The sequence below is a fragment of the Anabas testudineus genome, chromosome 5, assembly GCF_900324465.2.
Source record: "Anabas testudineus chromosome 5, fAnaTes1.2, whole genome shotgun sequence".
NCBI lineage: Eukaryota > Metazoa > Chordata > Actinopteri > Anabantiformes > Anabantidae > Anabas > Anabas testudineus.
Genome location: NC_046614.1, coordinates 24,053,118 through 24,070,743, shown reverse-complemented (window position 1 = coordinate 24,070,743; position 17,626 = coordinate 24,053,118). Strand labels below are relative to the sequence as shown.

Below are 17,626 nucleotides of genomic sequence, written 5' to 3'. Positions count from 1 at the left end.
GTCTTGGAAGACAGACCTGGACCTCAGTGTGATGTGTTCCTGACTAAATAAAGCTTAACTAACACGGCTGTGGCTGCCTTGTAATGCGACCATATGGAAACCAGCTTCGCTCCCTGTGTTTGGTCAAACGCGACAAAAACAAGACAGAGGAACGTTGTGTATGTACGTCTTCAGTCTCCTGGGTCCTAGTGTGCGTGTTTCTGGAGTCCACCTCCCCCTCTGCAGCCCTCCACTCGAGCCTGTTAGTGAAAACATGTTTTTCGTTATCTCGTGTTCTTCCCATCTTGATTTGGAATTCTTCTCTCTGGGTCTCTGTGTATTTCATGTTTTTATGCCTGTGTCTTTCTCCCTCTCTGGTTTCGAGATCATCTGTTATCATTAAAAGACGACTATGACTTACTCGGCATGTTCCAAACAAACACGACCCACAGAACAAAGAATTAAAAAGGACCAAATGAAGAAATCCATCTCTGCACGGAGCCAGTGAGGCTGTCGGATCAAAGAGGTTCCGTGAGAGAGAGGGAGCTTTTAATTATCTTCATTTGAAATTCACACTCAAGCTTTTTCTTACACTGATTTTATACCAGTTTAAAAATCATCCCTGACACAACGATTCACTCACTGCAGAGGGGTCAAAGGTCACAGATGACTCAAGTCCACCAGGGTGAAGAACTATGCTGCTCTGGATGGAGATCCACACAAATACACAGTGTTTGTATTAGTGTTCCTAAAATAGCAGCTACGGTCGTGGTTCAGTGTCGAATTTCTCACCGTACACACTTTGGTTTTGTTTCCAGTTGATTTCTGCAGCGTTTGTTTATCCTCGTGTACAATTTATCACCCAGTGTCGGGTATCATATACTGAACATATTAGTCTGGTGCTCCCAGACGTACTAATACTTCTTTTCCATAGAAACATCTGAACAATATTTAGCTTCTTATCCACATATTCAGACCTCGTTAAAACATTTATGGTCGTGTTCGGGCTCTCACAGCGTCTACAGTAGAAACACTGATCTGGTCTATTAGAGGAAAACCTCATGGTGACTTTGGACACGTGTTTAACTTCCTTGTGTTATTGAATATTTGTCTCAGGTTTTTTCTTTTTATATGTTTTTGGTAACTCATCACATGAACTTTGTATTTAGAATAAATCAAACTGAGACCTGGGGTTAGTTCACAACAAACTTCATATTCACATCCTTGCACTGACTTCTCCAATTAAACCATCCTGAACCTTGACTAAGGCCTGTGACACACCAAGCCAACATCAAACAACTAGAGGCATCTGAGACCGACTCTGCGTTTCCCCTAATCATCTTCAATCATCATTTGTCCGTCTCTCCCAGCTCCCTACAACTGCGTGGTATAAAGATGTCACACTGCTCGATCTGGAAGAAGCAAATGACAAGTCAGTAAAGACAGTTTTGGCAGAGCAGGCCAGTTCTGTAAACAGATTTAGTCAGAGAACGATTTGTCTCTTAAAAAAAATGGAGGGTGTGGACCACGTCTCCATCTGCAGGTTAAAGGTCGAGGACGAGTCTGCATAAATATCTCACACCTGACAAAGTAAACACTGTTTTCATGGGAGAGAGCCTCTAAATGTTGGCAGCTACACAAACCAAACATCTTAAAGCGATGCTGATAAAGTTTATAACCGGGATGACACATCCCAGTGGTATGATCCACTTCACTAATGTTCTCTGCTTTCACAAAATCAGCCCCTCGTGTATTCACCACATGCTGAGGTTTTGTTTTCAAGTCATTCGATCAATTGTTGTTTTAAGTGAATTAGCACCGGACTGGAGATCTGTTCACACCAGTTTTCAACGGTCGGCTCTGTCACGATGTTTAGAGTCAGTTCGCAGAGAGAAGAAGTGAAGAGGAAGCGGCTGGAACAGACAAGAGATGAGGAATTTAGGGCGTAAATGGAGAATATTCAAGAACCAGTGAAGTGAAACACGATGTAAACACGTGGTTACAAAGAATAGCATCATGTTTTATGAGGCACAAATCTTCACATAACGTTAGTCTGGTCCCCAACCCGAGTACTCCTGAATGTACAGAGGAGAGGTGGTTGTCATTTCTCTGGTTTCACATGTCTGTCTCCTCTCCTTCTCCCATTTTCTCCCATTTCTTCTTCTCTCTCTCAGTTTCAAGTCGTTCTTCACCCTCGTGCCCTCACTCCTCTGTCCCAGCCTGTCATTCGCCTACACCCCCTCTGCCTGCTGTGTGTTGTGTTATGTAGTGATATCCAGGGTTCCTGTGTTTAGACAGAGCCGGAGCGAAGATTAAAAGACTCTCCAGAAACTTAATCTCTTAAATCTATTGACATAAACTCTTTCACACACAGAGTACATCTCTATTTTCTCGAGGAGATACAAACATCTGGGCTCGGCGCGCACACACACGTGCATGACTTCTCCGTGCCCTCAAACGACACAAACATCTTCGCTTTCCAACACACACATACACAACCGTGCACAAAGAGACGCTCACACAGGCATTCATCAACTTCTACCAAAGATGAAAAACATCTGTCTCCTCCATCACATGCGGACAGATGTGTACACATTCAGAGTGACTGTGCACATCTGTGTGTTCTGGCAAGTCGATGAACTTGATCCTTATCTGATTATGTTCATCAATAAACAGCTGAGTGTGGAACTATGTGAATAATGTCCATAACAATGATAACTTTGGCATCCAGATGTGGATTACGCTTTAAATCCAAGCTGTTTATGTTCTTCTAGACAGTTTACAGACTTTCATCAGAGCAGCAGCAGCATCCAGAAGAATGATTCAGTGTGAACTGACAATGAGTCCCATCGCAAGTGTTGGGAAATCACACAAAACTGGCAGGAATCAGTTCTCAGAGTCTCACAATCAACCACACAGCAGCGAGTTACCTTGATTCGTCCAGTGGAAACATCAAAAGCTCGGATCCTGGTGACGTCACTTCATCTTCACACACTGAAATAAAGAGAAACAAACGTTGGTGTTTGATGCAGAATAGAGAAAATGAAGTGGGTGTGGATCTGTGTCACTCATCTATTAAAAAGAAACTCAACAAGGAAACATACTAAATAGACAACAATCAGTCATTCTGATGGGGATCCAGCAAACAGAGCTGTCTGAACAGACAGTAAATCATGGTTTCAGTGGATGCTCTACTGTAAGAACATTATGAGCACGCCCTGATCACACCAAGCAAAAAAAGTTCTTTGCTTGTCATTGTCCAACGTAACCCTAAGTATATTGATCCTGATGTTTTCTAAGACATGCAGCTCAGAGGTACAGAAACTAGACGCCAGATACCCAAACTGGAGTTGAAGGACCCGTCTGTATCCGAGGGCTCAGGCAGATATTTAGAGATCATGTTTTGTGCCAGGCAGGAGGTCTAGAGGAGACCAAAGAGGACACTAATGGATGTAGTGAGAGAGGACATGAAGTTAGTGGGTCTTAGAGGAGAGAACGTAGAGGACAGGGTTAAATGGAGAAAAAGCAGTAGGGCAATGAAACGTTGTAGGTTTGACGTTTGGAACAACAGATGAAATATTGTGTGGCAGCTACAGTTTAGTTGAGGTACACGCCAACCAAACACCAACTTACTCGACTTGTTCAAACTCAATATTTTCCCAGGCTGTGCCTCGGTGCTCCGCTCTTCTTCTCTGTTGTACTAACAAATAACAGGCCCAAACCATCTGTGGCAATGATGGATTTAGAGGATGGTTTCACCCGCAGAGCCAACGTCAAGTTATTTTTCTTAACATCTGTGTAGGGGACAGATTCACGAAGTAAAACATGTGGTTATTGTAAATGTCAGTAAATGGAATCATCCAGTAGGAACAAACGGAGTGAATTCAAGTTTCCACAGCGCAGTTACGATCGTTCAGTTAGTCTCTCACTCCATTTCTCTCCTGCAGTCTGATCCCAGTCTCTTTATGGTGGTATCTCGACAGCTGAGAAGAAAAAGATTGAATCCCTACTCTTCTTCTTCTTCTTCTGCTTCTCTCTGAGCTCAGTCTGCAGACGAAGCACAGGCTGATAAAGAGACGTCAGTCAGTCTTTCTGGACATCTCTCTTTCCATTACTCCTTCTTCCTCTCACTCTTCTAGTTTCTTTGCGTATGTGGCTCTCTGTGAGGTGAGGAGGAGGAAATGGAGAAGACAGGACGAGGGAAGAGGAGGATGATGAGGTAGGGAGGTTGGGGAGCATGCTGGGTTTTCAATCACTCCAGCTCTCCGTGGTCGTACTCTTGATAAGCGCTGCTGTCAACACCACTTATACTGATCCCCAAACGTTCACACCTACGACATTTAGTGGAAATGTACAAATATAAACTTACATCGAGCTTCAGGCCGTGTGGAGACGTTTGATGACTCCTTATATCTCAGTTCTAGTAACGTTTCACCAACACTGACTCAACTTATCACCAACAGGTGTGGAAGCTGGAATCAGAGGTGTCCTCAGATCTGCCTGCGTGAAAATCTCACAAGGTTCCTGACAAGAGTCAATCTCATAACCACCAATAATAAAAGAAGACACGTGCATATTACCGCAACTTTACAATCCCCAACCTAAACCCAGAGGCTATAAACTAACTTGCCATTTAAAAGAGGCATCAACTCTTTTAATACCTATAAAGATTCATAGTGTTAAACGGGTCTAATTTAAATGTGCACTAGTAGTTCAGAGCGTGAATGTAAACGTGCACTGTTGCATGTTCGTGGCTACACTCACAGATTACTTTATTATTCAGATCTCTCTTGCAGAAGCTAAACTTATTTTAACCTTTTACAAACGCTTGATGACTCTAAAGGGTTTTTAGCCCCTTAATGGTATCTGTTTGAGGTATCAACATTTTATCTTACACAGTAAATCTGAGCTGCCCTGTGGAGGCAGAGTCTGATGGATTCAGCAGAAGATAAGCAAGGATGCATCTTGCAGGCTGTTCGGGCACTGGAGGGATTCACAGCTGTTACTGCAGTTCAGGATTCACCCGGCTTTAAACGACTGACTAACAGGTTTTAATAAGGTCAGCAGCTAAACTCAGCATAGACTGAGTTAACTTAGATTCTAATAGAAAACCCTTTAACACAGGTTGTTTCTACAGTTTCTTCTATTTATAGTTGAATAGGAATTTGTCCTGCTGCCTGGATCAACAGGTGAATTTATGACTTGTGCTTCAATCTGTTTTTTTATTACAGCAGTTTGTTGCTGTCACAGCTTCTGCTCCATAATAGTTCAGACTACACTAACACAGGTTAGTGTATTCTAACTTCTTTCACTAACATAAAACAATCATGATCATTTAACCTAAACCCAATTAGTCGTAACCTTTGCTCTTTGTCAACAGTTTGTGATGTGCTGTCAGATATGTTTTTCATAAACCACAGGACGTCATGCAGTGCACATCTCTGATTTGTGTGACAATGCCAGGTGCATGTGATGTGAAGCACGTCTCAGCTTTTAAAGGCCTCAGCAGCAGAAGCCTCCAGCCGCCATAACCAGGTTTCCCAAAGTGTCTGGGTTTTGCTCGACCTACTGAGGAGAAAGGAACCTGGACTCAGAACTACAAATCACAAGTGTCTGAGGTTAAACGAACAGCAAGTGTTGTTTTAGGGGGGATTTTTCTGAACCGTCACCGAGCTCCGACGCCCCCCGCAAGTGTCGTTTGTTTGAGTAAAATGCTTTTGGCCTCAGGAGGCAGAGCAAGAATTTCCATTTCACACTTGGGTGGAATTCCAGATTGGCTGAGCTCACACCACAGGGCCCGTTCAATGGCCTACATTAAGCCAAGTAAAGTCAATCATGTGAGAGGAAAAACACCTTCCCACATACACAGCATATAGCTTCACATTTAAATTGTCGGCATTCGACCAACGTGTCCCATCAGAGAGAGTTATGAAAAGTGAAAACTCACAAATAAATCTTTATATTACTGAAGTGGCCTGGTAATAAGAGCACTGAGTAACAAAACACAGAGGTAATACAATATCATGCAACCTTCTACGAGTTTGGACAGATGCCTGACAGTGAAGCAGGTTTCGAGTCAGTTTTTCCAAACCTTAACTTCTGGGCCACGTACAACACAGGAGTCCTCCTCATATTCAGATATGAACGTTCTGCTGCACTGATGCACATCATTCTCACACACATGCAGAAATAATGAAACTGCTGAATTTCCAGTTTCATGTGTTAATTATCCTGCTAAGCTCTCCACTGCTGCTACGATTACGGTTACGACTAGGACAGCTCTAAGAGGGTTCTAGTTTTTCCTACCAAGACAAGCAACAGGCCTGTAAATCATGTCTCCCTGCTGAAATTATGTCTAAATAAAACTGATTTGCAACAGCAAATGCATTTGCTGCATTTTTCTCATACTTTCCTGCAGACTTTGAGTAGCTGTGGAATTAAAATGTACATTCTCCAGGGTGCGGACCGGGGCCACATTATCCTTCAGTAAACTAACAGCAACAGACACAGGGCTTAATGCTTTAATGTATTTGTTTCTCTTCACAGATTTGTTGTGTTTGATCGAGGACACACACAACCAGCACTTGAAGGAAGACAGAACATGTGGGATAATTAAAGGTACTGTAAGAACAGTAACTACATTGGAGTGCTCTTACAACAAAAGCTAATATTGCTAATACAGTATAAGAAGGTAGAAACAAACAGTATATTGATATATATGAATAATTCTAAGTATCTATTATGAATTAACCTCATGTCAGTTGTCAGTTTTCTGTAAAAACCCATTATTACGTCACCATGTCCTTACTGTCGTGATGAGTGGACACCAACTGGTTCTGTAATTATTTTCTATCATAACCAATTAGCCGTGAAGCTCAGGATCTAATCATCTGTAAAGAGAGACCAAGCCTCCACCTGCTGTGCTGGAACTGAATGAATCAGCATCAACAGCAGGAGAAACGATACAGGAGTGGGAGTAGTGTTTGTTTTTGTGTGTATTTCTGAGTGGAACTTGGTTTTTGTTCGACTGAACTCACTGGCTTCACTTCCTACAGGGTCACTGAGTCTCAAACACAACACACGCTCACATGCACAAACAGGTTCCCATCATTATTCGTATTTTCCTTCACGTGCTGTGAGTGAAACCTGAGATTTTCATTAAGTTCATCATGTTGGAAGTCCGTCGGTGGACCTGCTCAAACTGCACACAACTGGCCAAAAACTGTGGGAAACCCAGCTGATGGTCTGAGAATCAGATCTCTGTCCATCCAGGTGTTGTGACCCCCTTCATCTGGCATGAAGCGCTGACCAATGTGAGGCTAAAACCTGCCAAACGTTTGAGTTCCTCCTGTGTGGATGACTCCTCCACTAAACAAATGTCTTTTTAAACCAGTAATGACGAGTAGATCTCTGTTAAATGAGTTAAATGTTAGAATTAACTGAGCTGTGCAGGTTTACTGAGTTATCTGGTTCAATGTGCAGACTAAACACTAGACTCCTTTACAGGAAAGATTGTGATTATAGGTGAATTCTGATTGCAGGTCTGTGCTCGCCACATGTGGTGCACTCTACTTCCTGCAGTAAACATCTGTAATAGATTTTTGTAGCAGGGTACACAGTGATCCAGTATGGGTGCTAATCCTACACGTACTGGACTTTACAGTAGTAAACTCACTGTGGAACAGGCTCCTGTTCAGAGACAGAGAAAAACATCATCCTCCACCTGCAGTAAACAGAGGAGAAGCTTCACGGCTCAAACAGGGCACCAGGCCACATGGTGCAAAATGATAAAACACATAAACAAACACACACACACACACACACACACACACACACACACTAAATGCAAATACACACTGGGGCACAAAACCTACACAAAGGTTTTAGAGTTAATTAGCTCTGTATATTAAAATCCACTCAGCATGATCGTTTACATGTATCTGCACGTCTACCTGGTCTGTGTCTTCGAACACTGCTGATCTGTCAGGGGTCAGAACATGGGTTTGACCTTTGACCCTGGGTGGTGGTGTGTTGCAGCCACTGTGTGTATGTGTGTGTGTTGGATTGTAGATCACAGCGGAGCCTGGAGGAACTCTGCAGAGTCTGACCTCAAAGTGTGGCCTGAAGTGTGACTCTTCAACCTGTGTGTGAGGTCTTGTCATAAAGGCAGTGTGTGTGTGTGTGTGTGTGTGTGTGTGTGTGTGTGTGTGTGTGTGTGTGTGTGTGTGTGTCCTACATCATACTGCTTTTAAAGCTAAACTGCAGATTTGTGCCTCTTGTTAACTCACAGAGTAACTAAATGTGTTTTTACAGCTGCAGTATTTAACTTTTTAAAAATATTTTATTGAGATATTCTCTGTCTCTGTGTTAATGTGAGAGCTGCTGTCAAACTGTGTCAGCATCTGATGCCACTCTTGAGGAATCCTGAGAAGCATTTCACCAACACAGTGGGAAACAACAGACTAGTCACTAGGTGAGTTCTCAAAACGTTTAATTTATGCTGTGTGTCATCTTTATTTACTCTTCACCAGTAAACCATAACTTGATATTTCAACATCCTAACAAAAGTCACAAATGTTCCCTTTACTATGACACTAAAAGTTTTCAAATAGAATGACATATACTTATTTATACTCATTTAATGTCCAATTACTTTCAGTTGACTTCTATATTTCTATTTTTTTTGTAAAGCCATTCAGAGCTCTCTCTGCTCACTTCTACTACATTATATATTTATTACAGCAATAACTCCAAACGTGGACAAGGTGTCCCTTGTTCAATATTGTTCCCATAATCACAGAAACCCCTCGTGGGGTTTTGCAGTTACGCAGCTGTTAATGAGAACATACACTGCTGTTAAACCTTTGTGTAGGTTGACTGACTAACAGCAGCAGCTTTGTGGTTTGTAAAAGTGTTACGGGCAGGAACGTTATGAAAAGCAGCCTGAGACGTTTCTCTATAAAACTCTAAAGCTGAGAAAAGTAAAACAGTCAAATATGAAAATACATAAACACACAAAGTTGTCAAACGTCTGCAGCAATGTGGATAAATCTACCAGACACTTTGACAGGAGCATATTTATTTTTAGAGGTTTATTTATATTCTACAAACAGATTTGACTGTTGAATTAATGAATGTGGCTGAAACTTTGAAACCAAATGTCAAAAGGACTTTTTCTGCTTCTGTAGTTAAAGTTTTAAAGAGGTCGAGGGGGCAGAACGATGGGCCGAGCTGCATGTCGTTACGTTGGACCGTGATTTACTGAAGACACTGTCAGCTTCTTTATCCCAGATGGTGCAGAGACAATTCATTACATAAGATGCCATTTTACAAAGAATGGCAGTAGAAATACCAGAAGTATGTTCAGAATCTACTTAATTAAAAGTATTGAAGTACTAACAGCAAAATACACTTTAAGGTATAATTACTCATCATGGAAGCTGCTGACCTTGTAAACATTTTCAAACAGCTGGAAATAAAAGTGATAATTGAGGCCAACAGTCGACCTGAGAGGAACAAAAGCCAAAACCTGTGGAGTGTGACAAACAATCACAGGGCTGGGGGAGGTTCTTCTCTAGGTATTTAGCTGCATTCCTGCTTTATTAGGCTCCACAGTGCAGTGAATTATGACAGGAAACATGTTTGAGAGCAGACTCGATCTCTCACTGGTTGTGAAACTTTGACAAATCCACAGTGGGCCAAGTGGGAGTCTGTAGGGAAGTAAGTCGTGAAGCTTCCACAGGCTCGAAACACAAAATCCTAACAGCCAGGTTCATGCAAATAAACTTAAAGGAACAATAGAAGAATTTAAAAGTTGTGTTCCGACCTCCAAACCTTTACTCTCCACTGCCGTGCTACATGAGCCTGTTCTCTGTTTCCAATGCCGTCAGCTTTCCTGGAAATGGATCCCTGTGATCTGCACTTCAGTGTTTTCAGATTTTCATAATTCAAATCAACAAACGGTGCTCGCATCAACTCCCCCCAGCCTGCAGTCGCACAGCTTCACGGGGATTTGTCCAGTTTTGGAATCTGAGCAGGAAAACTTTTTGATTTGTTACATCCCCCAGACAGTGGTTACAGACCGGTGCAGGACTTTCTCTTCTGTTCTTTTATTTCTTTTATAAAGTAAACGGTTAGTGGTGGTCTTCAGGGGTCTGTAACTGTACCACACACATTTCAAACTGGTGGTCAGATGGAGTATGGATGCATACTGTACAGAAGAGCTAACATTTCTGACATTTGTGAGGTCAGCTCCTCTTCCCATAATGACTTAATGAGGTCTAAAGGCCAGTTCACGGTTTGTGTTTTCGCTTGTAAAGACGTGTGATGGTTTAAAATGAGCTGCGTTTAGTGTGTCGAGCACCAAACCGTAAACGCCTATGGTGCATGAAATAAGCATCGTCTGCAGTCTCCAGAGACACTGGGCTGACGACAAATTCCATGTCATTTAAAAAAGAAATCACACAACCCCCACATGGACATGATGAGAGTGTACTGTACTGGTCTGTACTGGTCTGAAGTTGTTAGAGCTGCACAGACGGTCTCAGAGTGAGAGTAAGAAGGTTTTGTCTAACAACCTGTACTGGAGGTAGGAAACAGCTGGGATTTAAAACCCGGTCTCCCACATGGAGGACATGATCTTACCACAGCATCCAGCCACAAAGTTGAACTGACAAGTCAACTGGACTGGGAACAGAGTGTTCTCCAAAATAAAAGTCTTGACAAAGGTCTGTTTCTGATTGGCCCAAACGTTACGGAGCCGGCTGCTCAGTTAAAGTGTGACACAAATCGAAAAGCTCAGTCACAGAAGGGCTGTTTCAGTGTTTGCTCATAACTGGTTACATACAGAATACTTTGATTACTACTTTATTTGTGGTGTTTCACTGTGAGTAAGTCACCAGATCATCACATTAATTGTTGATTGAAGTATTATAACCATAATAGCACGGGTGTGTGAATGTGACGTGTTTTTTGTTCAAGCGCTAATTAAACCTTGGGAGTGGGAAACTTTCTTCTATCCACATTTTCAAAAGGCCTGATACAAAAGTCCCTTCATGAATCTCATGTTTAAAAAAGCCTGTGTCTGTCTTCACGCCCACTTCAAAAACTAAAAACATATTTCTTCACATGAACAATGGAGGTTGTCTCTGCAGCATTTGAAAAAGAAATCACTCCTACTCCTGAATGGATTGTTCTTCACATTAATATAAAGCACATTCACTGATGAAACCACTTTAAATGAGGTCGTTACCCAGGTCCAAATGGCAGCTTTTAGTTTTAACTCCAGTGTTTAAAATAAGTCTTCTATGTGATTTTATACACTTATGCTTTAATACACTCATGACAGATTTTTATAAACTGATTCATGAGAAAGCCTCAGTCGGAGTTTCTCAACCGGGTGGAGTTTCCAGCGTTGACGTTTGTTTAGAAGAGGTTCTGTCTTCTTATAACTGATTACCATCCAGAATAAGGACTCCACCATGTCTTTATTAGTCATCCGTCTGAATGAAGCTTCATTGAAATCAGAAAGGAGCTTGGCTGTTAAAGTCCTGGCTCTTAGGTTCACAGAACAGTAGCAAAGCATGTTGGGAAATATTTGGTGTCGTGAGTGACAAGTGACATTAATAACACTCTGTTATGTAGTAATCAAAGGGAAACCCCAACAAAAGTTCATTTTAAAGCAACATTAGAAAGAACTAGTGCTGCTGCTGATGGAAAAAGATGCAGAGAGGAAGTGGACAGAGGAAGACGACAGCATCCAGAGACAAATATCACTGTGGGACAGAAAGCAGCCGCTTTACAAGACTGATGAAAGCAGCAACGTAGAATATCCCATGTCTAAAAGACAAAGAGAGTTACTGTGACGTGTCTTCAATAACGTTTGTTACCAGTCAAACGTAAAGCTCCAACATACAACTACTGCAAATCAAGTAGTGTTTTAGCATGAGTCTCATCATCAGTCCACTCCTCTCTGCTGTCTCCCTCCCTGCTCCGAGGACGTTCACAGCCTCCTGTCATAATTACATCACATGTTCACTGGAGGCAAAACAAAGGAGAAATGGAGGCAACACGTACGTTCACCAGGAGTAATGACAGGAAGACGTCTTCAGTAGATGATATACTGAAGGAAAAGATCTCAAATGTCTGAGCACGTCATCACTGAGTGAGCACGAGACGACTGGAAACTCCTGTTGGTCAATTTAAACTTTTTAAAAAACAAACCCACAAATTTTCAGATGTTACTGTTCTAAAATCACAGTAAAAAACAGAGTGAAGAAAACCTCCTAATTTTCTTGCTTTTAGCAGCAGATCTCTCTGCACTGCTGTCAGATATTCTAACACACGTGCCTTCGACAGATCCTTTCCTCATTACTAATTGTATTTCTACTAAACTGAAAACATACAGTAAACTGTGGCTATAAGAACCTGTTCTGTATCTCAGCTTCTATTTGATCATTTCTAAAGTTCCTTTGCTTTGCTGTTGTTGACACATGAATAGAGGACATTACATAAGAGGAACCTGAGGGAATGATGACGCCGACGTTGGAAATCATCCCTGAGCTTCGCTTGATGATTTCCACTGAAACCAGTAACAGGAATTGTTTTTGTTTGACTTTTGAGACAAATCTAATGTGGGACTGGAACAGCTGCATTTACTGCAGCTAAAGGAAATCTGAAGTGCTGAAGTCTTCAGATACGGAGTGATTTTTGGCCCCTGTGAGGCTCCAGCTGGAGTTTCCTGAAAGGACAGAGTGACTCTGCAGAAGATGATGATGTATCAAAACACTGAAGTTTCCTGTTTGTTCCACTCTACTGTCGCTTAAACCTTCTTCAGTTCAGAACAGGAACAGGTTCTGGACTGAAGCAGTAGATGGATCCATACAGTGGTTCTTAAAGAACACCAGTCAGAGATACATTCACTGCTGCACTGGAGGGAACGGAGTAAAACAACTAACTGTGCTCTCGAGTTAATAAATCATGCGCTCGTTTTAATGTGGTCAGTGCAGCACAGCACAATGGTTCCGCCCTGTTTTATATCGGTGCTTCCTGTTTACAGCTCCAGCGTGATCAGCTGATCGGCTCTGTCTGAACATGAACGTTCTTAGTTCAGCTCCTTCTCTCCCTGCAGCAGCAGCAGCTGTGACAGATGTAACGTTACCTAAATGTGGAGAGCTGAGTGTGTAGTAAACCTCAATACAGCGCTGCTGTCAGCACGTCGACCGTCTACGACTGCGTGGGGTCGACTGTACCAGACATGGATGCAACAGGCGTGTGAGCAGCATTCAAAAGCCCACACATTAATGATTAATGATTTTACTTTATTCATCTCCTGAATTATTTCATGAAGATGAACCTCTACCCTGGTGTATCGTATCATATTGATCATACTGCATTGGATTTAACTGTGTTTCCATTAACCTTTACATATTAATGACTTTGCAGATGTTAACTCAGCGTCACAGTTAATGGGATGTTTTAGAAATGTTCTTTTTGTTGTCTTCAAATATTTTTTAAGTCTCAACTGATTATTCATTGTGCACAAATGATGAAATCACCTCCCGCCCTGTGTTTTTCTAATAAATTCTCAGTAGGTTTTGGTGCCAGATTTAGGGCTGGTTCTCCTGCAAATGCAATTGCATTTTGAGAAACTTATTAGAAGAAGCTGATCAGCCTCAGCACGGGACTTCCATCACATCTGTTCCTCAGGACTGCCGCCATAAATCGACACTTAATATTATTTGTTAGAAACTGAACTGCTTTACGATGCTTTGTTTAACCAGAAATAAACACATTACATGAGTCTGTCCTGCACAGAATAAATTTTTCAGGAAGTTCTGATACGGAGCAGCAGGAGGAGGGATTTTCTGCCTGTTCATCATTTTCTCCTGAGGGTTCATGGACCTGGAGGTCACAGAGCGCAGGTCAAGATCAGCTCCCACTACGTCTGTGCATGTTTAAAATGGTTGTTGGATGATGTCATGTCACTAATTGAAAGCAGCATAGGTGTGTGTGTGTGTGTGTGTGTGTGTGTGTGTGTGTGTGTGTGTGTGTGTGTGTGTGTTTAAGCATAATATATGGAGTTGAAAGCATCGGGGAATAGAGCTGCTTTGCTGACAGGATGAGCTTGTTGCTATAAAACACTGAAGCTGTAAATCTGTACACACACTCGTTCACACACACACACACACACACACACTCAAACACCTCAGATGCTTCACTCACACCTCTTAAAGAAATGATGATTCATTCAACACCTGTTTTACTAAATACACACACACACACACACACACACACTCCTACACACACATTTGAAATGTGGGTAAACACTGAAAACTGAAAACACAAACAGTAAAATAAACAACTTAACACACAGTCACACACACAGTCACACACACAGTCACACACACATTCAGACTGAAACGCTATAACGTTATATAAACACATACCAATCAAACCAGAGACGACTCTTATTCCCTTCAGACTGTGTAAAAACACACTCTGCAGTAATCTCAGAAACTATTATCTGTGTGACTCACTTCATATCTTACAGTGTTTTTCTGATTTACATGAGTAGTATGAACCTTTTTTATGTGAGTCCACATCTGTCCAGCTGCTGTCGTCCTAACTTCATACAAACAGTTTTATCAGCTAGATGTTGAACTACAACCTGTAAAGTGTCACTCTCACAGTAAATAATGATATTAATGCTTCTGTTCCACTAAATAAAAACAACTGCTTTAGCTCCTGTTGACAAACTAACCAGCACTAATACAAGTTTCCATCCTGCCTTCGTCACTAGTGTTATTTCCTTTTAGCTTCTCCGTTCTGTGTCTCACAGCAATTATGGAAAAAAGAAGCTGCTTCTAACACGATTTAACCACATTAAAGGTCAAGTAAAGATATCGAGTCTGCAGACGGATGAGAGCTCTCTGTGAGGGAACATGTTTAGTTTACAGTCATTATGCTAATGCAGAGTTAAAGTGTTGCATGTGGCAGCTTTAATTAGACCAGAAAGACGTGTTGTGACATCGTTTTATTTCAGAATACTAAGATTTCTATTTGTCAACATGACGTTTCATGTCCGTCGTGTGAGACTGAACCAGCAGACAGCAGTTTTACACACTTCATTAAAGACATCTTCTCACTAAACTACACACACGCTGCCACTCTGAACATTGTCGTGCTTCATTAGACAAAACAAACTCTATTAATTCCATAATGGTCTTAGTCATTGGTTACGGGTCTGTATCGTCACCACTAATGGAGCCGTTGTTGAGAAGTCTAAACCGATTACTATGAAACTAAAGCTGCACCTCGCTGAGCAACAACAGCAGCTCCACCAGCAGCTCCACCAGCAGCTCCACCAGCAGCTCCACCAGCAGCTCCACCAGCTCTGTCACGGCCGTCAAACAGCAACAAGTATTAGGATGTAATTCAATCACAACTGGACCTGTGACCTGCTGAGTCCACGATGACCCACGCAGTGAAACTCCCCTAATAACACCAGGAGACACACGACAGCACGAGTAGAACCAAACAGAACTACGACCTGTGGGAACATCGAAGTGCAGCAGCACTCAGGAAGTAAAAAGTAGATGCTGGGAGAGAAAAGAGAGACTGAAGGATGTGAGGAAGAAGAAATGGGGGGAGGTGGTGAAGAATGAGAGGAAGGGGCAGAGTGCGGGCGAGCGAGCAGCAGATCCTGACCCGACTTGTTCTGTTGATGTTTTCTCTGGCAGATCAACAGTTTGAGCTGCACTCACCGAGGGGTTCATGAGAAACTGATGCTCATCTGGCTCTGAGAGCAAAACCTCCATCTAAAAGGGAGGTGGAGAAGAGAAGAGAGGAGCGCAGAAAGAAAGGAGCAGAAGGGCGACACTGACTGCTGGACGTGGGATCCTCGACAGCGAGATGCAACGAAATGTGAAACTGAAAATAAAAGTAAACACGTCTCTAATAAGTTTCTTGTAAATGTGGGTTTTACAGTAATTGTAGTGCAGGTTGGTTTTTACACAGACACAAACCAGAAACAAACACCAGACTCCACCAGACAGAACACTGTCCAAATCCAAATCCAGGTTTACAGCTATTCCACCAGCTTTAATCCACTGTGATTCCCGTCCTACACGGCTAGTGCAGTGTTTCCCGCCTCTGATCATCACCTATCTTCCACATCCACCCATGCACCTGCTCCATATCCTCTCATCAGCCTTTCTGTCAGTGCCCCACCCTTCCTCTTGTTATTACAACCATTACAGGTTGGTACTGGTCTGTCAGTCTCTGTCTTGGCCTCACTGACACAGTTAGCTTTGCTTAGTGCTGTGGTCTCACTCAGCCTTCATACAAAAAGCACAGGTAGCATGTAGTTTGAGATTTGTATCTGTTCCTAGACACGCTTTAAACACCTCGTACTTGCACAAACACACTCTGTAGTAAATAAAAGTCGAGACGTGGAAGTGAGTGAATGAACAGGAAGGGATGTTGTAAAACTGAACCGCAACACGAGTTCAGCCAGAGTTTCTACGAGCACAGTCGTGTTGCTGTTGTCATCCCACAGAGATGAAACTGAAGAGCAGAAAATAAACAGTAATAATACCCAGAAGAAGGAAACGACTCAGGTTAGACCAGGACCCACAGCCTCTCAGCTCAGACCAGCACCAGCTGAGCCTGGAAACCTGGAGAACCAGCGTCCCTGCTCCGTCACTGTGGTTAGTGTGTGAGGGACTGTTATTCACTGAGCCAGGTGGAACAAAGCAAACTCACCTGTGTCTGGAAACTCAACGATCACTAACTAACGCCACAGAAACAGTCAGAGTTTTAAAAACATAAAGAGAAATTACGTTTTATATTAATATTAGCAACTTGTTCAGCAGTTTGAACAGAGCCCTGACATGAGACATTGAAACCTTTACCTTTCGTTAAAGCACTGATTCAATACGAAGCCTGATGAACCACTGCTCCATTTAAAGCTTATTAAACTTACCTGACTGGAAGAAGAACCAGTTGTTCCCAACTGTCACTCCAGGTCCACCACACCAAACTGCCTCAGCGGACGAGTCATATCCAACACAGCTGGTGAGCTCCTTCAGTTTTTAGGTGTGTGTGTGTGTGTGTGTGTGTGTGTCAGTGGGTTTGGCTGCTGCCTGCTCCGTCCTGATAGCGTTCAGTCTTTCTGCAGCAGCAGCAGCTCGAAAAGAGAGTTTCACAACAACAGCAGCAGCAGCAGCAGCAGCAGCAGCAGCGTGACAGAGACACTGAGTTTTCCTGCTCTCCTCTCCTGTCACACATTTTATTTTCCAGCTCTGCCGCTCGTCTCTCTCCTCTCTCTCCTCTCCTCTCTCTCCCCCTCAGCTTCTTCTCCACTCCCTTTATTCATGTTTCTCTCCTCCTCTTTCAGCTGTCAGGCTGCGCCTTTCCTTTTGTCAGCTTCAATTAATGTACTTAAGCCTTTTTTTCCATCTCTTCATCTCATCTCTCTCCTTTTTGTTTTCAGTCTTAACGTCTTAACTCTTAACACTCTATCTTTCTTCTCATCTCTTTTTTCTCCCTCCCTCTTCTTTTAGCACTTGTCGTTCTCAATTTCTTATCTGTATCTAACTCTTTCTGTCTCTAACTCTTTCTGTATCTAACTCTTTCTGTATCTAAC

The 17,626-nt window shown here is 42.4% G+C and overlaps 1 protein-coding gene across 1 annotated transcript in view; it reads right to left on the bottom strand.

The window, feature by feature from the left end:
* The window catches only part of ripor3 (RIPOR family member 3), a 37,862-nt gene extending 20,660 nt beyond the window's left edge, over positions 1 to 17,202 (bottom strand). Inside the window, exons 1-2 of the mRNA XM_026347936.1 lie at positions 16,964 to 17,202; positions 2,910 to 2,973 (exon numbers count right to left, since the gene is read on the bottom strand). Of these exons, the coding sequence (XP_026203721.1) occupies positions 2,910 to 2,932 (23 nt within the window). The 5' untranslated portion in view covers positions 2,933 to 2,973; positions 16,964 to 17,202. The remainder of the gene's footprint in view (positions 1 to 2,909; positions 2,974 to 16,963) is intronic.
* Positions 17,203 to 17,626: the final 424 nt, after the last annotated feature.